This window comes from Artemia franciscana, unplaced genomic scaffold (genome assembly GCF_032884065.1).
Source record: "Artemia franciscana unplaced genomic scaffold, ASM3288406v1 PGA_scaffold_74, whole genome shotgun sequence".
NCBI classification, from domain to species: Eukaryota; Metazoa; Arthropoda; class Branchiopoda; order Anostraca; family Artemiidae; genus Artemia; species Artemia franciscana.
Window position 1 is genome coordinate 1,709,860 of NW_027062709.1, and position 24,574 is coordinate 1,734,433.

At 32.9% G+C, this 24,574-nt stretch overlaps 1 protein-coding gene across 1 annotated transcript in view; it reads right to left on the minus strand.

Moving 5' to 3' along the window:
- Positions 1-7,465: 7,465 nt before the first annotated feature.
- The window catches only part of LOC136042184 (twinfilin-like), a 36,566-nt gene continuing 19,457 nt past the window's right edge, over positions 7,466-24,574 (minus strand). Inside the window, exons 7-8 of the mRNA XM_065727114.1 lie at positions 20,226-20,347; positions 7,466-11,652 (exon numbers count right to left, since the gene is read on the minus strand). Coding sequence (XP_065583186.1) covers positions 11,509-11,652; positions 20,226-20,347 — 266 coding nt within the window. The 3' untranslated portion in view covers positions 7,466-11,508. The remainder of the gene's footprint in view (positions 11,653-20,225; positions 20,348-24,574) is intronic.

The window sequence follows — 24,574 nt, forward strand, 5'->3', positions numbered from 1 at the left end:
TTTGAAAAATCCGTCATAATGGTGACAATATCTGACTTTATAACAAACTCTTACAAACTTCAATTGCTGTCACAAAAGGAGAGTTCTAAAGAGTTTGTTAGGGCCTTTTTTGAAAAGGAAGTAGATACAGGGTATTTTTTTCTTATTCATATACTTGATTAATATTTGGTAGCAGTTAAGAGGGGAGTGATTTTAATCTGTGTTAATTCTCTCGGTTTCTATTAAAGATTTTGGTACTAACAAAAGTAAAGTAGACACACCAATTCTATTCCAAATGAGCCCTTAAACAGCTCTCTATATTTCAGTGCCACACTAACAGTGAAGAAAAAAGAAAAGAAGACACATCAGTGCTATCCATGTAAAAAAGTAATTTTCCTTGTTCTTCAAGCCAGGGAGCAGCAGGCTCCCCGCAGAGGGCTTTCTACAATGCCGATTCCATTGATGTACTTTTCGTTTCCACCTGATACTATTTTTTAAGGAGTTTGTAATTGTTTTTCCTATTTTGCATAAATTGGTTTTCAATTGGAACTTTTGCGCATCAGCCAGTTTTAAACTTACTACTTAATTTTTGATTACTATGGGCCATGATTTGTTCTTTATTGGACTGTAACTATCGCTACAATCATGATATCCGCAAAGCACACGTTGAATATGTCCAATTCGTAAGATTCCATGCCGGATTATTTGGATATTGTTTCTCAGCTTTATAAACATTTCATAAGAAATAATTCGATATATTTATCATTATTCCTAAGAAATTCTCTCAGTGTATATGGAAAATGGTTAAGCAGAAATGGCCAAGAGATGTCAGAAGATAAAACTAATCAAGATACATCTCTACATGAATAGGCTGGTCAAGCAACACTAAGATTTTGGCCAGTGTTAATTCTTTTATCTCTATCCAAGACTGATCTATCTGCAAAGCACATCTTGCATTCATCATGTTCATAAAGTTTTTCTCCAGAGTATAATCTCGTATGTATAACCAAGCCCAAGTTTCTAATAAGGGTCTTGATAGACTCATCACAACTGCATGGCTTAAGTACATTTCTATTTTGAGGGACAGGTCAAACATCACTAAGATTTTGGCCAGTGTGAATTCTTTAGTCTATATCCGCAAATGATCTATCTGCAAAGTATATCTTACATTCAGCATATTCATAAGGTTTTTCTCCAGAGTATAATCTCATATGTATAACCAAACCCGATTTTCCAATAAAGGTCTTGATAAACTTATCACACCTGAATGGCACAAGTACATCTATATTTTGAGGGGCAGGCCAAACATCACTAAGATCTCGGCCTGTGTAAATCCTTTTGTCTCTATTCATGACCGACCTATAAAGCACATCTTTCAGACACCATATTCAAAAGACCTTTCTCTAGATCGTAATCTCATTCGTATCACCCATATCATAATTGAGCAAATACTTTGATACACTAACGACACTTGAATGGCTTGAAATCCACTTGTGTTTGAAGGGACAGGTCAAAACCCTCAAAGACTTTAGTCAGTGTGAGTTCTTTTGTGTCCATCCAATACTGATATATCCGCAAACTTCATCTTGTCTATATCAATTTTTTCCAGAGTGTAATCTCATATGTATAATCTGACCTAACTTTTGAGCAAAGATCTTGAAACACTTATCACACCTGAATGATTTACTTAACATCCTTTTTTTTGGATGGGCTGGTCAAACCCTACTAGGGTTTTAGTCGATACGAATTTTTTGTGTCTATTCAAGACTTATCTATCTGCAAATTACGTCGTCCATACATAAGATTCATTCCCTCATATACCCTCTTATTCCCTCATTCATTCCCTCTGCCTTTCCCTCTTACGCAGGACTTCCTATCTTGTAGTTTGTATGTTTTCACTTTTAGTATTTTGGCTTTTCGTATTATTATTATTATTTATTGAAAAACTTGTTATACAGTAAACACGGCAAACAACGGAGAAAGGTTTTCTCAAGACTGTAATCCCATTTGAATAACAACACCTGACTTTCGAGCAAATGTCTTGATACACTTATCACTCTTCAATGGCCTATCACCACTATGCATCCTCAAATGATGAGTTAAAATCGACTTTGAATGAAAGCCTTTGGCCAAAGTGAATTCTTTTATGAGCAAGAAAGGGTACCTTTTGGCAAAAACCCTTTTCACTCAAATCACACTCAAACAGCTTCTCATCAGTATGAATCGGCATATGAAACATACAGACTGACTTTAAAGAGAAACTTTTATTGCATATTTCACGAACAAGCGGTTTCCCCCCTGTATGAATCCTCGTGTAAAATTTGTGAGATAGAACTTCCCATCAAAGTCTCTCGTACATAGCTCACATACTTATGGTTTCTCACCGTGAATTTTCAATGGAAGAATATATTGTGATCTTTTGGCAAAGCTATCTTTGCATATTCTACACTCATCTGGTTTATAATTTCTCATATGAGACAAATACTGTGATCTTTGAGTAAAGATTTCCATACATATTTCACAGTCGTACGGTTTCCCACCGTGAATTCTCATATGAGCAATATGACGCGATCTTTGAGCAAAACATACCCCACAGTAACATCCCTTCCACTCAATAACACATTGATAGATTACGTTGCTGCCTTCGACTCAGTTGAACGGCCAACATTGAGAAAGATTATCCTTGAAGACGACATGTCGTAGGAATTTGTTGACATCCTGGACGCTTATTACCAAGGATATGCATCTTAAGTCAGAGTCTATGGAGAAGAATCTTCACTGTTCAATGTAGAACAGGAGTCAGAGAAGACTGTTTTCGTTCTCCGGTCCTTTTCCTTAATAGAATCGATTGAATCCTTAAACACGCTCACTGGAGATTTGAAGGAGTACTACTTTGTAGAAACGTCAACTTGATTCAATAGGAGGATGCAACCAAGATATGAACAGAAGAATATCTAGATTTTAAACAGTCTTTGCTCAACTCTGCAAATACATTTAGACTTGTCGAGAGATTAGCTTAAGAACAAAGATAAGCATTAATAAGTCGACAGTGTTCTTCCCCATAGTGCCAAATCCTGACCCATTAAAGCAGCTTAGGGGCACGCTCTGGAAGTCTTTGACCAGCATTGCTTGCGTTCAATCTTGCGCCTTCGGTTCTCAGAACAGATTTTGGATGACGAAGTCCGACGACGTTGTTACAACATCGCCAGGGTCTCAGGTATCATCAAGCTTCACAGGGTCCGCTGGCTTGGATACGCTTTACGTCGCCCTGACAATTGCCTCATTAAGCAAATACTGACGCTGAACTCATATTAAACATGGCGTAGAAGACAGGGAGGGCAGTTAAAAAATTGGCGAACGCCAGATAAACAAGATCTGGAAGTAGCTGAAGGTTTCAGCAAATTTGGCCAAACATGGGACAAATAATGGCTGAGGTACGCCAAAAAGTCGGCACAAGACCAGTCATCGTGGGAGACCATAACTAAGAGAATCTGTTTGGATGACGGTTGGGGCGGAGACGCCCCAACTCATCCAAGGAGAGGTCCTGCTGCAATTACAAGCAAGAAAAAGGAGTAAGTACTTGTCCCAAATATATGGAATTACCTAAAAGAACACACTGTATCTGTCATCCCTACTGAGGCTTTCAAGTGACGTTTAGACAAGGAGAAGCGTGACAAGCCGCAAAAGTACGATTGGGGAACTCACAATGAACCAAAGCACCCTGGGTCAGAATTGAGGACTGATCAACAAAACGAAAACCCTTACTTCCCGCCAAACTATGATATGAGACAGTTTTAAACTTATAATAAAGAGTTTACAAATCGCAATTAAATGAGTAACAGGATCAGTGTACGTAAATATTAACATTATCTACAACTCTGAAAAGAAAATTCACTTGAAATTCATATTCATTGAATTAAAATTCAAATTAATTCAAAATTCACATAAATTTACATATATTCAGGTCACTCCAAATTCAACCAAAGTTAAAACTACATACGTTAATCTTCCAAAACGACCAGCTGCAGCAGGTTTTTAGAGTTTAAAGGTTTTGATCTCGGTAAATGTTATGTGAGGCATTTTCCATTTACAAATTCAATTGAAAATTCTTCCTTTCACTGACAATTTACATCCTGAACATACCAACTCTGCTCTTTAGCACTAAGATATTGCATCATTCTGCACAGATCATAGTTGTTTAACTCATCATTGTTCTAAGCTCTTGCATCTCACCGATGTTAGAAAAAAGTACAAAGAACAGCATTTTTCTCCCATAAAGAACAATACTGAGGGAATTTAAATTACCCACTTACCCAAGCAGCCTTTTCGTCTAATAAACAAGGAATTAACTCCCTACCGTTTAAGAGGGAAAGGTTTCTCTGGGGGAAGGGTTTGTGAGGTCACTTTATTCTTAGTTCTGTTGTTTGTTGCTGTTGTTTGGGGTTTGACGCGTTCGACCAATAGGCGATTTGCGTTTAAATCACTCGATTATCCTGTGCCTTCTGTAATCATTTCTGTAATTCACATGAAATAGAATTCAGTTTTGCGGTCTGATCACACAGAACAATAATGAGGGAACTTTGATGATATATACATAATTATTCTTAGACCGAAGACAGAGCAGAATGATGAAAGACGTTTGCATACAAACGGCATCAGATGTAAGATCTTAGTCCTAAGATTTCTCTTCAAATCGTTTTCTGTCGAAAGATGTAAGACATTAGCACAATGATGAGCAAAAGAACAGCTTTACTGATCCACTACCATCCAAGATTGTAAGCTAATAATCTAGATTGTAAATTAAACTACCTCGCTTGAAAAAAATGCTGTGAATTGTGACATTTGAAAATCTAGTGTTATAAACTTTTTTGTTCCACTATTCAAACCTAAATTTCATTTGTCAGAGAAAAAATGCCTATGAATAGCACTCGTCCTCTGTGTATTTAATATCTTTATGACTAATACTCAAGCCACATGTCAATGATAATAAATTAGACCACTTGATGCACACCGTGAGTAATTCAGCGAGCTCGGCTATGTTCAATATACAAATGTTTTTTGTGACTAATCAGAGAGTACATTCAAGGCATTTTTTTTTTAATTAGAAAAGATAAAAAACTTGAAATAGCATTTGTCTAACCTCTATAGTGACTTAGAAACTATAATTGAACGGACCTAAATTATAATTAATCTTAAAAAAAAATTCACACACTGGAACTCCATATACCGTAACTAATATATAGCATAATTGGTTTCCATCAAACCTTAAGACCTTTGGGCTATCTTAAATTTTGAAGTAACAAAGGATGCTTGTTTTGGTGAGCTAGGCCAAGTCAACGACATTATATTAAATAAACTACTTATATCAGAAAAATCATATCGAAAAAAGACGATTTAAATTTCTTTTGGGTGATATGAACATCCATTTGGCTACTTTGACAATTTTCATTGAAAAAAAAATATAGACGCTGAAAGTTATGCGGTCTGATTTTGCTTTAAACCCGGAATTTAACATTGAAATTATGGTTCTACCGAGAGTGCTCGATCAAACTTCCTTAAAGAAAGCAAGCAAAGACCAGACTTAAGGGCGCAAGTGGTTGTTTGGGTGACACTTTAATGCTACGCTAAGATACTGATTTGGAAGAAGACCAAAACAAGATTATTATGATGCAAATTAAGATGAAATAGCATATGCGTATCGCTGCTACTCAAGCGAAGAGATAGCACCCGCCCCCCTCCCACAGAAGATGAAGCTCATATGTAACTACATTTTTTCGTCTGGGAAAGTTACGTTCCTAGCCATAGAGACATGAGGATTTTCCTCTGTCCTCTGGCAATCCTGCTTATAAACGAAAAAATGAAACGATGCCAGTTGCTCAATTTATAAAAAGTTTTAGTAAAATCCATCAAAAGTCATAATAACATTGCTTCAGAATTCTTAAAATTCGAAATGAAAACTAAAAAATCATGTCAAAAAAACATTATGTCAAGCTTGGCTATTGAAAATTTTTCAATAGATCTGCTGACACTATCTTGCAGGCTTTTTCGCTTGCAATTTTTAAATTTTATAATGTTTTTGTTTAGTCGAGGTTCTTCTGCAACACTTATGTCCGTCTTTTGACTTGGTGAAATGATGTGTATCGGAAAAAGGAGTGAGTTGGGAAAATATTCAAGACCAAGAGCAAATCGCAAAAATAAGTTTAAAAATAGTGATAGCAAAAGAAATATCCATGGTCAATTTTCAAGATTGTCCTATTAATGTAGAAAACAGCTATTCAACTGAATAAAAAAAAATACAAAAAAAGAAATTAAATTAGCCCATTGAGATCCTGAACATCTCCATTGCCTAAAAATATTTTCGTGGTTTAGTTAAGAAGCAAAGCAGGTAAGTGTTTTGGTGTGACATCGAGCGTGGTCACCTTGCGGTTTTATCCGTGTTAATATAGACTATATTAATTGGACTATTAGACTAGATTCAATGGACTTTATGCTAAGAGACTCATTGAAAGCTATCAGAGAATAAGTTATTATATGTTGTACTAGATAAAAATATTAGCGATATGAAAGAATTTTTGGAAGTTCCGAAAGTTCAAAGAAAATGAAAATGTGTGAAAACTACAATTGAAAGGACTAAGTAGCATAAATTCAGAACAAATGAAAACGAAAAAATGACATTGAATAACTAAAATATCGACCCAAAAATAGACTCAACTATACAGGCAGCACAATTTAGTAGTAAGAGAGATGGGTGTAGTGAAGATATAAAAAAGAGAATAGCAGAGATACAACGTATTTTTTCACAGGCGAAAAAAGTTTGGAAGAACAGAAAAATAAGTCTTTGAACTACGGCTATGCTGCAATAAGCCATAATAATGACAGTCGTCAAACAGGGCTCCAAAACGTGGGCGCTTCGAAAGATTAAGGAATATATTTTGCATGTTTCCTAAAGGAGCTGTGCAAGGACAGCTTTATGGCTAAGACGGTCAGGCCACATTTTAGGGACGTTACACTGCCAAAAATTGTGCCTTATGACAATCCAGAAGAGGTCAAACAAACATTAGGACGTTCTTGAGTGTGGTGTAAAGAGGTCACATGAAAGGTTTAATCAGTGACAACTTCGTTGGAGTGGGTAGAAATTATAGCTGTGAACAGACAGGAGTGGAAGAGGAGTTTGCTCACTTGAGTTCAACTCACTTAGGTAGGTTTTGTCAAGCCAATGTCATTTACTATATGAAAGCGGGAAGTTTTAGAAGAATGGCATCAAAATGAAATAAATAAATATTTCCAAGCAAAATAATCATTTATGTCTGTTTTTGAATATATTAATATATATTAATTAACAAATTTAAAAGGAAAAGCCATTAAAATAAAATTGGGTCCACCTGTGAATACTGAAGAACCCACATCCTCTCAAGGATCATTTTCTACAACACAGAGAAAAAAGACTTCTACGAAAAACTATAAGAAAAATAAAAAGAGAATAGAATTAGAATGAAAGTCTGTTTTATTGACTCCTTTAAAGGCACTAACCAAAAAACTTAGTACAGAAAACAGGCCAAAATTTGAAACAGCACAAGACATAATGTTAGACATGAGACAGATACATATCAAAGCAAAGAAAAATTTTATCACAAGGACACGATAGACAGCAAGCGTTTAAGAAATTCAGGAAGACTCTGACAGGGGTTGAATTTCACCAAAGCAGTTGAATTTTCCCAGCCCAAAAAGGGGAAATCCCAGTCCAGATCGAATTTTCCCAGCCCTGACAAAAAGGCTTTCTATGATGAATATTCGGTTTCAAGGCTGAGACATCCGTTTCTCCGACCGTCAAAATTAGTTTGAATCCACACACTTTTGTCTGTACTCTATTTACACTGTTCTACCCTTTTTAACTGTTCTTTATTATATTGAGCATTCAAAACAGTCTTCATTATAGAGATATTGTCTAGGAAGAATTCAAAGAGTTTAGCTTACAATCTGACATACCAACCGGGAGTGACATAGCAACGCTGCTTGACCGTTTCTGCTTGACGAAATTTACCAACCCCTTTCAGTACTTGGCTTCACATTCAGCAAAAGAGTTTTCTAGCTTAAGAAAACTTAAATCAATTCCAGTAACAACTTTATGACAAAGGCATCATTTCAATAACAACTAGTGAGAAGGGGGCCTACAAGTGTCGATTACCCAATTAAAACACACCTTTACAAGGCTGTTATGTCATCTTCTCGAAACAAAGTGGAAGTAATGGTTATCAAAGATATTATAGCTTACCAGAGAGCTAGTCCTGATTGCACTAGTAATAATAATTCATAGTTTTGTAATTAGTTTTTAAATTTTTTGTTCTAAAATTCTGCATAAAATTTAATAGCAACAGGCCTATAAAGTGACTAACACTTTTGTGTATACGTGAATAAAAAACAAGAATACAGCAGTACTCCACAGACTAAAGGGATCCTGAAGTTAAACCACGCACTTCCACACAAAAGGAACCCCTTATATATCGCACGATTAACTTATCTGCGAATCAACCTGATGTCATTTATTCTCTATTCGCATATGCATATAATGCATAAATATGTTTTATCTATAAATATCTACAAATATATAATAAACATTTATAATATATATCTATAAATATATTATAAATATTTATAACATATATCTATAGATTTAAACCTCTAATTAACTCTGAATATATATAATAAAAATAATTGCTGACAAAAGCCATACGAAAATTTTACTATTTTGGTTAACATCCCATAAATTCGCGGGAATCATCAGGCCCTTGCCTCCTCCCCCCACCAAAACGACAATAATATCAGTATTTCTAAAAATACATAGTATTTGTTTCGAAAATAACAATTACCACCCCGGAACAAATGAGAATGAGTAAAAGATTAAATAAAGCCTTTCTTCAAATAAAAATAAAGGAATAGTTGATGTATATCCCTATGCCCCTCATCAAAAGTACAGGTAACTGACTAGAATGGGAACTGGCACTAATGTGAACAAAAATCCTCAACACCATCTAGCCTTTGGCGACACATGATATTTTTTCAGTGTAATAATAGGAATAATTAGTTTAAATTGTGTAATTAGTGGAATTAGTGTGGTAACAAGTGTCTGATCTCAGTTCCTGACAGAAAAACGATTAGATAGCTTGAAAAAAGGCAAGTGTCACCAAATGCTAGATGGCATTGATGTTTTTTTCCGATACAAGCGCCAGTTTCGCCTCTTATAAGTTACTCATACTCTTTCCCCCTCACCAGAATCGCAAAAAAGACGATTGGGGAAGCTCAGCTTCAGGTATGGTGTTAGAGGGTTTATACAGTTTTCCACAAAGTATTTGGCCATATTAGATAAAAACAGAACCTTTTTCGGAAGTAAAATATTCCCTTCATAACTACCGCTTTCAAATATTCAAATAGATTTAAGTATATAAAACAAGAACACTGCTAAATTAAAACAATGAAAAATAAATTTAACAGCTTCACAATTACTATATCACTTATCCATAATAAAGATATGCACAGTTCGAAAATGAACCATTTTCTTTTTAATAGTTATTAGATTGAAGAGAATAATGATAAAAACAAAACCTTTTTCGGAAATAAAATATTCCCTTCATAACTACCGCTTTCAAATATTCAAATAGATTTAAGTATATAAAACAAGAACACTGCTAAATTAAAACAATAAAAAATAAATTTAACAGCTTCACAATTACTATATAACTTATCCATAATAAAGATATGCATAATTCGAAAATGAACCACATGAACCATAAATTGTGGTCTCCAGAAATATCAAATAGTTAATATTGTTGATTTTTATGTAATTTGATATAATTTTAATATTGCTGATTGCGTTTGAAGTAAAAAAAAAATCGAGTTAAAAAGGGATTAGGAAAAAGATTCCGTAGAATAAAAGTGTCTAAAAAAAGGTAGAAAAAAGAAAACTGTATGGCAGAAAAAATGTTCAATTTTCCCCTTTTCCGACATCTGTAAAAATGTTTCTATCTTCCCCCTAAATATCATATTGAAGAATTCTCCATATAAGCACCATCTCAAAAAATTTCAAGCACCAAAAGTAACTACATTCAAGAGCACAAGAGAAGGAGATCCCCCTGTAAAAAATGTATCTATTTTCGAATCAAAAGTTGCTGTACTTACACTTACAAAGATATGAACTCCATATAAAATACAGCTAAGTTATGCTCTTAAACATAAGCACGAATAACAACTAAAGTAATGTAGAATTAACTGAGAAACAAAGATATTCCTGTTAAAGCAAGCATTAAGGAAAGAAGAAGAAAAAAGGACCACTTCAGAGTTGCAAGTTAATCAATATTGTTGCACAAACTTGATATTGGAGCTAATTCTTGGCAAAGAAGCCACCGAGGACATTTTCAGGATATTTATCTTATATATTATATTTATATTATATATTGTTTTATATCACATTATAATTGTATTCTTGTTTTTTATTCACATATACACAGAAGTGTTAGTCACTTAAAAGACCTGTTCCTATTAAATTTTAGGTAGAATTTTAGAACAAAAAAAATTTAAAAACTAATTTCAAAATTATGAATTATATTATATTAGTATATATTACATTATATTATATTTTATATTATCATATTTATGGACTGCAAAGCCCTAAAAAGAGGTTTCACATATATTCTAATGTGCAAAACTCTATTCTATTTGTAACAGAAAATTTTAGGTTTTATCTAAAATTTCCTTTTTTTTCTTCAAAAAATTTAAAATTTTTCTTTTTTTTTAAGAAAATTAAAAATTTTCTTAAAAAAAATTCTTTAGAAAATTTTATTATACCAAGTGGTATAAACAGTTATACAGTTAGCATTGTACTTTTAATACAAAATACCAACTAAAATACCCATTAGTTTTCATTATATAAGAAACTTATGCGACACTTCCTGTCAAACTGAAATTTATACCTGATCCGTCTTTCTTGGACTAAGACACCCCCCTCCAACCCAGAAAAAGGTTACCACTAACATAAACACTTGAAAGACCAAGTTTTTCAACCTTATTTTTCGACATTTTTACTGGGTCTTCAAAACCGAAGAATCTATCTTGTTTCGAAGATAGTCATTGTGAAACCTTGACAAAAAAAAAGAAGTTACCTGCCACCCTTAAAATAACCATACCTAATTTGTTTCATTTCTATTATTCTTTATTTCTTGTGGTTAAAGCATCAATACATTGGGAAGAGAGAAGAGATGAGGGGAGGGATAAAGTTCCAGTAAGCAAGGTATGGAAAATATGGAGCTTTCACTCCAAAAACATGGAAAATTACTAGATCTTTTATGAAGCTTTTAACCAACTTCTGACAAAAATTAATCTCCTTTATCCCCTCCAAAGTTTAAAATTCATTTTGTGAAATATTATTTGTCTTGGAGATCATCACTTGTTTCCTAAATTTAGATTAGTTTTATATCACTTATTCGAAGATGGTCCTCCTACAATTACTTGTATACAAGAGTATCAATATAACAGGACCTAGTTTGGCTTTATAATCCGCCTCGCCCCACGATTGGGTGGACCTTTGGGCTTCTCAAATTTCGGCTGATGAAGATTAATCGTTGGGTGAAGTTCATCATGCAGAAACTCCTCTGTTAATTCAGAACCAGAATCGATTTCAATCTGAAAAAATTTAATAATGAATTAATAGTAATAATAGATTATTTAAAAATAATAAATATGAATAATATAATTTATATTAAAATCTCGTCAATATAATAAATTTATATGGCATGAAAAAAGCATAAAAAAGTTCAGTAATCAGAGAACAATTTATAACTTTAGACTACATACATATAAACATACTCACGCTTCACAGTTATAATTTTTTTTTTCAGTAAATATAAAATATTAAAACACTAGCTATTCTATTTTTACAACTTTCGCAAATCTCGGATGGAAGTTGAGTCGAACGGGGGGAAGGGGGGTTGAGATGCATGAGGGCTGAGTTTAATGGGATTTAATTGAAATACAACCCTATTAAACTAGGAGAAGCAATATCTTTTAGATTACAGAAAGGGCGAAAATCTACGGAAAGTATAAGAAAAAATCATAAAAATCACGAAATAAGAGGAAAAGGCAGCGTATGTGGAATGTACGGGGAATACATGGGGAATGTATTATTAATTTTATTTTTCGCCAAAGCTTCTAATTATTAAGAGACATTGAGGGCCAGTTATTATTTGTAACTGAGAGAAAATCTTATTCGATTCAGTTCCTAAGTTCAGCTCTTCGATTCAGCAATATTTCAGCCTTCAAGATTTGTTCAGAAGGGGAGATCGAATACAGAGCACCATCGAGAATATTCTGCATAATCAGATAACCTTTTTCTGAATCCTTTCCTGTCTCTTCCATTTGAAAATGCCAAACTAATTTCTTAGGATATCGAATTACTCAAAAAATTTAAGTTGAAATAAAAAATATTTATTAATTTGATTTATTATAAGTCTCCAATTAATAGATATTGAGGGCTAGCTAGTGATAAGACAAAACTATACGAGTTTTTCTAAGAGTCAGAATTTCAATCGGAAAAATTCATTTTAAATCTCAAAATGAACCCGTCATAAACATTTATTTTCTAAAATAGTTTAGGTTTAATTACTTTTCCATATATTACGCAAACACAGCCATTACATGAATTTTTTGTAAATCTCTGTTTGAAGATATGTAATTTTCTGACAATTGCGTTGGCTTACGTCAACAGAAGTCCGGGTTTAGACTTACCAGATTTGTGAGCTTTTTTGCATTGCAAATTGGTGAAAATGTGACTGAAAATGCAAATGAAAACTGCACCCAAACCAAGATAAGGAATTGCCCACCCCCCCTGAATCATAAAGATTGTAAATTGCATTCTTATTTTTCCTCTGTAAAAGCAAACTATTACTAGGAATAAAATTTGAACAATTGACGTGCAAATTATTCATTAAACAGAAATAATGGGTTCTGCAAGGTCTATTGTAATTCGAAGCATTTGCGGAACAAATGAACTGCCAATCTGATCAACTTTATATGGAAGGTTGATTTATTGTATGAAACAAGATAGGGCCTCAGCTCGGGGGGGGGGTACCCCCCCCCCTCCAGGTTGATCAGTTTTGCAGTTATTTTGTAACATAACAGGCAAAAGCGGTTTTATTCTTTGTTACGAAATTCCACAAATGCTTCGGATTATGATAGATCATACAGGACCCATTATTTCTGTTTATTGAATAATTTCCAAGTCGATTGTTCAAATTTTATTTCTAGGAACAGTTTACTTATGCCGGCTGTATGTCTCAATCAGAATATCAAATGTCTTGGCTTTTATCCAATTAGCCATGAGTTGATGGCAAATTTCGGCTGTTCCTTGACAACCACAGGGGGGGGGGGGTCTCCTTGGAATCTTGAATAATTGGAATTTGTGAGCGATACTTATACAAATTATCATCCCCCCTCCCATTTACGTGCCTTAACCTATATGTTTTCTTCTGTAAGGCAATTAGCTACTAAAAAGTAAATAAAGAGCTTAATTTATTAGCCTTAAGTAGGGAGAGCAATCGCTTTCAGGACAAACTTTCTTAAGTATTTTAGAGAGTTGAAACAGTTCAGCCAGCAGAATGAAACTTTCAGATATTTTCAGGATTTGATATTTGAGCAGATTTCTTAGATATTCACAGGGCTCTACAATTCTCTTCAAAATATCAAACAAATTGTGATCAAAATATCAAACTGAACCCCATACGCCACTCCCATTTACGTGCCTGAACTTAGATGTTTTCTTCTGTAAGATAACTCGCTACAAAAAATAAATAAAAAGTTTAATTTATTAGCCAAGTAGGGTAGAAATCGCTTTTGCGACAAATTTTCTTTAATATTTAAAACTAGCTGTTGGGGTGGCGCTATGTCCCACCTGTGAATATAGATATATATATATATATGTATATATATATATATATATATATATATATATATATATATATATATATATATATATATATATATATATGGTTTTAACTACGTAAAACTTGCGAATATACAACATTCTTTGCTGTCCCATTGTCTTTACATATAAATAGATTGTCAGGTTTACCGACTCTTGAACATGCAACATATAATGGTCCATGGGAAAACAATCTGTATTCAGATCTATACCTCATGATTCTAATGATTGCCCTTGAGCTTTGTTGATGGTGATTGCTAATCGACCATTCCCTGCCCCGGTCGTCATTTATATCCCCCTGTTTCCCCCGGTGTCCCCGTTGTAGTTGTGTCCTTGTGTCCCGGTCGTCATTTATATTCCCTGTGTCCCGGTCGTCATTTGTATCCCGGTGTCCCGGTCTGTATGTACATTCGTTTTTTAGTTTTGTTTTTCTCCTTTATTTTTTTCCTTTTTTTTTCTTTTTTAGTTTATTTAGATTTTTAGATTTTTTAGTTTTTTTATTAGTTTTTAGTTTTTTTTTCTTTTTAGTTTTTTTGTAGTTTTTACCTTCTTTTTAGTTTTGTTAGTTTTTTTTTTACTTATGTCCTGGTCGTCATTTATACTCCCTGTGTCCCGGTGCTTTGTTGATTGCTAATCGAACATTCCTTTTGTCCTGGTCGCTTTCTCTTTGAGTGTCGTCATTTATTTTTTTCTTTTTTAGTTCTTTTAGTTTTTACCTTTTTTAGTTTTTTTTAGTTTTTTAGCTGAAAATTTTTTTTAGTTTTTTCATTTTTTTCTTTTTAGTTTTTTATTGGTTTTTACCTTTATTTTAGCTTATTTTTCAGTTTTTTCCTTTTTTTTAATTTTTTTTTATTTTTTATTTTTTTTAGTTTTTTACCTTTTTTTAGTTTTTTTAGTTGTTTTAGTTTTTTAGCTTTTTTACTTTTTTTATTAGTTTTTAGTTTTTTTTTGTAGTTTTTGCCTTTTTTTAGTTTTTTCAGTTTTTTTTTTAGTTTTTTATTGGTTTTTACCTTTATTTTAGCTTATTTTTCAGTTTTTTCCTTTTTTTTAGTTTTTAGTTTTTTTAGTTTTTTACCTTTTTTTAGTTTTTTTAGTTTTTTAGCTTTTTTTATTTTTTTTATTAGTTTTTAGTTTTTTTTGTAGTTTTTGCCTTTTTTTAGTTTTTTTAGTTTTTTAGCTTTTTTATTAGTTTTTAGTTTTTTTTGTAGTTTTTGCCTTTTTTTAGTTTTTTTAGTTTTTTAGCTTTTTTATTTTTTTTATTAGTTTTTAGTTTTTTTTGTAGTTAGTTTTTTTTAGTTTTTTACCTTTTTTTAGTTTTTTTAGTTTTTTAGCTTTTTTATTTTTTTTATTAGTTTTTAGTTTTTTTTGTAGTTTTTGCCTTTTTTTAGTTTTTTTAGTTTTTTTAGCTTTTTTATTAGTTTTTAGTTTTTTTTTGTAGTTTTTGCCTTTTTTTAGTTTTTTAGCTTTTTTATTTTTTTTATTAGTTTTTAGTTTTTTTTGTAGTTTTTGCCTTTTTTTAGTTTTTTCAGTTTTGACGTCACCTGATCCAGTTTTTTCAGGTGACGTCACCTGATCCAAATAGATTGTCAGGTTTACCGACTCTTGAACATGCAACATATAATGGTCCATGGGAAAACAATCTGTATTCAGATCTATACCTCATGATTCTAATGATTGCCCTTGAGCTTTGTTGATGGTGATTGCTAATCGACCATTCCCTGTCCCGGTGTCCCGGTCGTCATTTATATCCCCCTGTTTCCCCCGGTGTCCCCGTTGTAGTTGTGTCCCTGTGTCCCGGTCGTCATTTATATTCCCTGTGTCCCGGTCGTCATTTGTATCCCGGTGTCCCGGTCTGTATATACATTCGTTTTTTAGTTTTGTTTTTCTCCTTTATTTTTTTCCTTTTTTTTTCTTTTTTAGTTTATTTAGATTTTTAGATTTTTTAGTTTTTTTTTCTTTTTAGTTTTTTTGTAGTTTTTACCTTCTTTTTAGTTTTGTTAGTTTTTTTTTTTACTTATGTCCTGGTCGTCATTTATACTCCCTGTGTCCCGGTGCTTTGTTGATTGCTAATCGAACATTCCTTTTGTCCTGGTCGCTTTCTCTTTGAGTGTCGTCATTTACTTTTTTCTTTTTTAGTTCTTTTAGTTTTTACCTTTTTTAATTTTTTTTAGTTTTTTAGATGAAATTTTTTTTTAGTTTTTTCCTTTTTTTCTTTTTAGTTTTTTATTGGTTTTTACCTTTATTTTAGCTTATTTTTCAGTTTTTTCCTTTTTTTTTTTAGTTTTTTTTTATTTTTTATTTTTTTTAGTTTTTTACCTTTTTTTTAGTTTTTTTAGTTTTTTTAGTTTTTTAGCTTTTTTACTTTTTTTATTAGTTTTTAGTTTTTTTTGTAGTTTTTGCCTTTTTTTAGTTTTTTCAGTTTTTTTTTTAGTTTTTTATTGGTTTTTACCTTTATTTTAGCTTATTTTTCAGTTTTTTCCTTTTTTTTTAGTTTTTTTTAGTTTTTAGTTTTTTTAGTTTTTTACCTTTTTTTAGTTTTTTTAGTTTTTTAGCTTTTTTATTTTTTTTATTAGTTTTTAGTTTTTTTTGTAGTTTTTGCCTTTTTTAGTTTTTTTAGTTTTTTAGCTTTTTTATTAGTTTTTAGTTTTTTTTGTAGTTTTTGCCTTTTTTTAGTTTTTTTAGTTTTTTAGCTTTTTTATTTTTTTATTAGTTTTTAGTTTTTTTTTGTAGTTAGTTTTTTTAGTTTTTTACCTTTTTTTAGTTTTTTTAGTTTTTTTTAGTTTTTTATTGGTTTTTACCTTTATTTTAGCTTATTTTTCAGTTTTTTCCTTTTTTTTTAGTTTTTTTTAGTTTTTAGTTTTTTTAGTTTTTTTAGTTTTTTACCTTTTTTTAGTTTTTTTAGTTTTTTAGCTTTTTTATTTTTTTATTAGTTTTTAGTTTTTTTTGTAGTTTTTGCCTTTTTTAGTTTTTTTTAGTTTTTTAGCTTTTTTATTAGTTTTTAGTTTTTTTTTGTAGTTTTTGCCTTTTTTTAGTTTTTTTAGTTTTTTAGCTTTTTTATTTTTTTTATTAATTTTTAGTTTTTTTTGTAGTTAGTTTTTTTAGTTTTTTACCTTTTTTTAGTTTTTTTAGTTTTTTTAGCTTTTTTATTTTTTTTTTATTAGTTTTTAGTTTTTTTTGTAGTTTTTGCCTTTTTTTAGTTTTTTTAGTTTTTTAGCTTTTTTATTAGTTTTTAGTTTTTTTGTAGTTTTTGCCTTTTTTAGTTTTTTAGCTTTTTTATTTTTTTTATTAGTTTTTAGTTTTTTTTTGTAGTTTTTGCCTTTTTTTAGTTTTTTCAGTTTTGACGTCACCTGATCCAGTTTTTTCAGGTGACGTCACCTGATCCACGATCCACAGATCCACAGATCCACAGACAACTTATTTTTATATATATAGATAATCAGTTACTCTCTTCAATATATCAAAGAAAAGTTGTGCAGATAGCAAACGTTTACCTCTTTACTAAATAAAAGTGCTAAACTGACAGTTTAATTTGGTCATTAGGTTGCCATTGGGTCATTGGCTTCAAAGAAATCAATTTAAAAGAAAGAAATCCTTTACAAGAAGTTATTAAGGTATGAAACAACAAAACCGAAACACTGATATTACTACTAACAACTCACTGGAGCACCACGTCGCCTGAAGCCAACAAAACTACGCACGCTTCTACTCCATCCCAATCTATCCAAAACCTCCCTCTTTACATCCTCCCAGGAAGTTCCCACTTCCCTTAAATATTTCCTTACGATATCCTTCGACCCCAACCAAGGACCACCTGCTTTCCGTTTAGTCCCCCTTCATCCGCAGAGCGTACCCTAGCCATCTCCCTTTCTCATTATAGCCCTTGGCAGCGGGATTGAACCAAACTTTTCGTATAGCCTACTACGGCATTTACAATGGATAAATTTCTCGCGACCAATTGCTCGCGAGAAAAATCGAAGTGGTTTGAAAAAAGCAACTGGAGCAAAGCAAATATACCGCACTACATCTCTACTTTGACAGCCTTTCTTTCTACCATACGTGTTCCATATCATCTTCTTCAGCGCCAAGTTTCTACGAATGGTAAAGCCGGTATTGACTGTTATTATAACCAACTTATGATGAGCATGAAAAAAGCAGAAGAAAAAAAAATCTATCTGGTCAATGGACCCTTGTTTAAAGTCGAAAAAAATAAGGCGAAACTATGGCTCCAGATATGGAATGAATGTGGTCGGCCAAGTTTTGGATGTGTGGATGATCTCAAACGTAAAACTAAAACCGAATATGAACGTTATCTGAGGTTGGCACGTTACCGTGGTATGGATTTCCCAGTAAATAGGAAAGATTGGCGAAAAGCGATCAATTCTGACAAGTTAAATGATACTATGACAAGCAACTGTCTTCCACCTTCAGCTTGGTATAAACATTGTTCTTCGATTTTTTCGGTGATTTAACTATTCAGTGCCTTCTGTATATACTCGGCTTCTTACCCCCCTCTTTAGTACAACGCTTTCGCAACGCCATATAGTGTCCATATCTTTTTCTTCCGTCATTGATGCTGTGAAAAGTTTAAAATCTGATTCAATAGATATGGATGGTATTTCTAAGATGCATATGCGGATTGATTGCAAACCCCTTTTATCTCACCTTCAGCTTCTTTTATAAATGTGTCTATGTACTTCAAACGTACTTGAGGGTATTCTGTGTGCACTGTTTCGTCAATTTTAAAAAGAGGAAAGTCACCGACTGATTGCTCCTGCTATCGACCTATACTGTTTCTTGTAACAATAGCAAGGTTTTTGAGTATATACTTCTACCTTTTCTGACTAAAAATATTAATGAGAATGAGAACCAATTTGGTTTCCGGCATGAGGTGGGTTGTCAGCATGCGCATAAGATTCTGTCTTCTTTACTGGTTGATAATTCTTCCAAGGGATATGGTCTTTATATTTGTGCTTTGGATCTATCGAAAGCGTTTGATAGTGGGGTCCATAGTCAGCTCCTTTTTTCTCTGTATAATACTGGGGTCAATGTCTCTGTTATAAAGCTTCTTAGGGTTTGGTTTTCAAATTCTTTTCTTCAATTAAGATCTGCACTAGATACTATTATAAGGACACGAAGAGGAGGCAGGGCGGTGTTCTGTCCCCTACACTTTTTAAGATTTGTATTTCTAGTGTGCTGGCTAAGATTTCAGGTATATACCTTTCTGGTCTTGCGGATGTTTCTTATCTTGCGTATGCTGACGACTTGCTTCTGATTAGCCGTTCCAAAAAGGGTCTTTCCCAAACGGTCTCTTCAGTTTCTGATGCTTTCTCTGATATTGGCCTTTCACTTAATATAGATAAATGTGAGTTTCTTCCCTATAACTGTACTACTGCAACTCCCCCTCACTGTAATAACTTCACTATCCCTCTTGTTGATTGTATTCGTTGGCTTGGTATCTCTATTACTAACAATCTTTCGAGCTTGCGTCAGCGTACTGATTGTGATATAAATAAGAAGATTCAGATTGGCTATTCTAAGATTGTTGCAAACAGAGGGAAGTACATAGACGTGCGCTGGCCAAACTTTATTCTACTTTCTGTGATCATTCTGTCCTTTATGCTTCAGGTCTTTTCCCCCTTCTTAATAATGGTAATTTAAAAAGAACCCGGAAAAATTATTTCAAATTTCTTCTGTATCTTCCACTTTGGACAAAAAACTGGATTCTTGTTAGCAAATGTTCAGTTCCTGATATAACTTTAAAGTTGGAGATTCTACCCAGAAAACTCTCCAGTACAGCTTCTGCACGCCTATCCCCTCACCACCGTCTTATCCGTTTCTTTCGTTGATTTTGTGTGTGTATTTATTTTTCTCTTTGTTTTTTTTTTATTTATTCTTACTCCGCCATATTTACTTTATGTATCGTGTGGGTAACAAATAAATAAATAAATTAATTAATAGCTATATTGGAGCTGTGTAGATCCTAGACCGATAGGAATTTTCGTCGGTTACAATAACTGCCCCCATCATAACCTAGCCCCCAATGCCTTTATTAATTAGAATATTTAAAACTGTTAATTCTAACGAGCTTTTTCAACTAATCGGATACCCTAAGAAATTAGTTGGCATTTTCAAGTTGATGAAAATGATAAGAGTTCATCAAAATATTATCTGGTAAGGCGAACTCAAAACATTCTGGTTCAAGCTCTGTATTTCTCGTCTTACTGAACAAAAATATTACTGGATAGAAATTGCGTACAATATTCTAATCGGAGTGACTTACCTTTTTATCGACATTGGCTTTCAGCTCTTTTTCAATGAAACTGACAACGGATGCTTTACAGCTAGAATATAGCATTCTTTCTTTGATTGAGCAATTATATCCAGGCATGGAATAAATGAAAACTGAAAAACAAATTCTGAATAACATAGAAAGAAAAAAAGTATCTTAAAAAACGAAAATTTAAATCAACAAATCTATCCTTTGTCAGATTCAGTATTTAAATTGAATTAGCAGGATTAGTATTTAACTGGATTCAGCATTTAAACTGAATTAACTGGATTAGTATTTAACCCGATTCAGTATTTAAACTGAATAAGCCGGAATGATACTTCACTAGATTCAGTTTTAAACTTCAATATTTAACAGGTTAAACATTCACAGAATTCAGTTAGTATCGGATTCGGAAAGAATATTGAAAAATGAAATCCGATTGTATGAACTGGTTAAGTCAGGAAATCAATTTTTATTAAATTATAAATAAATTGAAATAATTCAATTTTAATATGCAATTATGCAGTTTTTGTTGGTAACAGGCACCAAAGTAAAAAAAAAAAGAAACATGGATGAAAAATCGTCAAAAAATAAGCTAAACATACGACAAAATAGCTTAAGAAGGTGTAGATTTCCTCTGCAGGTGAAGATGTCTTTGGGTATAAACAAATTGCTAATATTTGATTTCTTACAGAGAATAGCTTTGTCACATTTCAAAAACTATTTTATCGTTCCTACACTGACAACATAAAATACTGCCCTAAAAACTTCATAACTTCGAAACAATTTAAAGAAAATCTTAGAAAATCACGGGTTTCACGTAAGAATTTGTTGTCCAGAGAACAAAAAATTATTAGTACTTTAAATGGTGTCAAACCCAGTTTTCGTATAGTCTCCAAGTGCAGATGGCCCTGCACATATGCTGCTTAATACTTTTTAGTCCATCATAGACTGATTTCTATTTCCTGACTTGGGCAAGCTATTCAAGTCAAGCCAAATTTTAATGAACCCAGAAAAGAATTGGGAATTGATAGGAAAGAAAAGTAAATCTCATCTATAAAAAAACAACAATCCGCACCATATATCGATGCCAAGCAAAAAAATAAAATATATATCTTTTATGTTACCTTTGATCAAAACACTGACCAAAATGTAAAAGAACTAAATAAATCAAAAAGACAAAATAGGTATATTGATTTACAATCTTCAAACTAGCATCAGTTCTATACACTAACTTGAACAGAGTTCCTGTTTTTTGGCAACAATAATGTATTTTCCAAAACTTGCGAGGGTGTGCTACTAAAAATAAATAAAGAAAAATAAAAACAAGCATACGGTATGAGGAGTTGGGGGGGGGGGGGTGAACCGCGTATCTAAAAAATACATAAAAACTTCACACAATACAAGACTACATAATATCATGATCCCTTCCCATAACTGTTTTACAATCAATAGAAAATAATCTGAAAACAAAAGCGTTAAGCAATTCTCAACAATTTCCGACTAGATGCATATAAACTCGGACCTTCAATTTAGACACACATTTCAGTAAATAAAAACTTACCTTGTATTGAAACTTGCCTTGTATTGAAACTTACCTTGTATTGAAACTTTTGAATGCTGTTGGTAACATTGTATTGTATTCAACACAGGAAAGACAGGAAGTCTTTATTTCCTAATAAAGCTTTGGAACGTATAAGTCACAAAAACGTTCGAAGGTCACACTACCTATACATAACGTTTATTTAACGTAATATTTGACCTTTGACAAAACAAAACGAGAAAATATAATTAGAAAATAACCAAGAAAACGAGGATAATTTTCAGTCAGTGGATAAAAAGAAGCGAAAGTACAAAAGGAGGTTTTTTAAAATACATAAAAAGGTAAGCAATTGAAATTAAAAAAATACATAAAGAGAGACCTTGCTTTAAATAAAGATATTGGTGACATTTCGATCAATCTAATTTACTATAACTAAATACAAAGAGAGTCCAATATTATTTTTTCTAATTTTAAACCAAAATCACTTGAGTGCATTAGTAAAAACCAGTTCAGTGGACAAGCTGCGTTAATAGCTAGGGATGGAATTATTGCCCAACCTAATTTATGAATATTCTTTCATTTATTCTGCATTGTTTTTTGTTTATATGATTCAGTGTTCCTTCTACTTTGCTATACTTCACTTCAAAAAGGTTATGTTTTTTGTGTTGCGACAGTAACACTTTGGTTTTGTCCCTTTTTTTTTTTTTTTTTTTTTTTTCCTATGCCGCCGATGTTGGCTTATTCCTGGAAACTGGTAAGGGTCTAACCTGTGCGGTTTTTACGGAAAGTGTGGACCTCAAGCCGGATTGATGAATATGCCATTACATTTTGGAAAGCTCCGAAGAACTCTTGCCTGGGGCCAAAAAGAATGGTTTTTGCTTGTCCACGAGCCAGAGCCTATGGTGTGCGAAGTGAAGTGGAGTTATATAGCCTATGTCAGAGAGGAGTATCTGAATTTGTGCAGCCAAGCTTTCGTTTCATCAAACCACGTTTCTGCTTTCGAGTGGAAAGCTCCGTTCTAGCAGGCAAGCAGGCAAGCAGGCAGGCACCACTTTCAAATTGAAGATGGACTAAAATCTATAAGTGTTAAATATATGCGGCAGTTACCCGGCCCCGCAGTGAATATATCTTCTTTGAGTGATAAATAGAAAAATTTACAGAAGCAAAAAAACGGCATTTTCCCACGGGTCCGAAAGTGCTGCCGTGATTTTGGCTGGGTTTATCATTTGTTTTTTTCGTACTTAAATTGAGGTAAAGAAATGTTATCAGATGTACCTCTTAAACTTTAAAAGTTCTGTCATTGCTAAAGAAATTGGAGCTTATCCTTTGCTCCTTTCTCAGTGGTTTTAATTTGAATGACGAACAATTCTGATTGTCACCTTCTCTTCTTCACTTGATTAGTCACAATCCATTTTTTTTATAGTTAGTCGTTTCTGTTCTTTTCTGGTGTCTATCGGCATTAAACATTACTCGTTTGACGCATGTTTAAAAAGAATAGCGTTTTTTTTTCTTTGCTTGTCCTTTTTCGGTGGACAGCGTTACCCCCCCCCCCCCGGAAAAAAACCTCAGAAAATAGCCCTCTAAGGAACCCCCCGGATAATTCCACCCTCACACAGAGGACTAGAACTCTCAATTTCTTATCCAATAAGCACACGTCGATGTTTCTGCGACCTTGAGTTGGGGGTGTGGATGAGGAAGGGACATTCCTCCTCCTCTACAGAATAAATTCTGCTCATTTTAGGGTTAAGTGTTATTCTTTACTTTTATAATAACAGCGTAGACCAGAAATATTCCCAAAAATCGTAAGGGAGTAGATATCAATTTCACATTTTTGACGCGTTTTTTAAAGTTTCTTTTGTACCCCCGCCCTAAAAAACCTTTGCTGGAAAACATCCTTTAGCTGGGAAACTTTCCCACCGAGAAGGGAATAACCGGCATGATTTTAAAAATAGTCAAAAATTGAAGTCCTTTTCAAATGAAAGTGCGCTAAGAAGAATTTTTCACCTCAGATTTTATGGGTATGTAAAACAGTTCAAAATAGGGATGATACCTTTTTATTGACGGTGAATAGATATAAAATTATTTAACTGGATATTTCGAACACATATACAGTGTTCATCATCAGCAGTAAAACACTGTTTTACTGCGAGTGTTTTACTGTTGATGATGAACACTGTATATGTGTTCGAAATATCCAGTTAAATAGTTTTATATCTATTCACTGTCAATAAAAAGGTATCATCCCTATTTTGAACTGTTTTACTCTCGTCATGGAAAGGCAGTGAGGTCTTCGAAGTTATCTTTATGGGTATAATTCTCAGCTAGAATGGAATCGTCTTGGGGGAATTACCCTGGAAAAGGGAGAAGGCATTTTTACGTGAAAAAAATTTTCCGCGGTGGATTTTCTCCGTGGGTAAAGGAATTTTTCATGGAAGAAGAGCCGGATTTCTCGGTGTTATCAAAAACGATCAGAAATTAAATTACAAAAAAGTTTCTTTTTTGTAATTTAGAAAGCGAACAAAGAACCGAACAGCAGTTAACTTCGGATGCACGAGCTGATTGCATATAGGCAGTTAGACTGCCTCGGCATCGCCTTTGTCAACGTAGCGTTCATCAGCCATGCAAGGGGAGAATGTGACGTAAATTATGCAAATAAGGTACAAATTTTTTTGGAATGAAAATAGCATATTTGTAAGCAAGAGGTCGATCAAAATTGCCCACCATACCGTTAGTCCTTTGTAAAGGTAAATCAGAAATCGGATGAATCTGTTTAACCCTCAATTAACTTTAATAACCCTCTGTTTAACGCTCAATT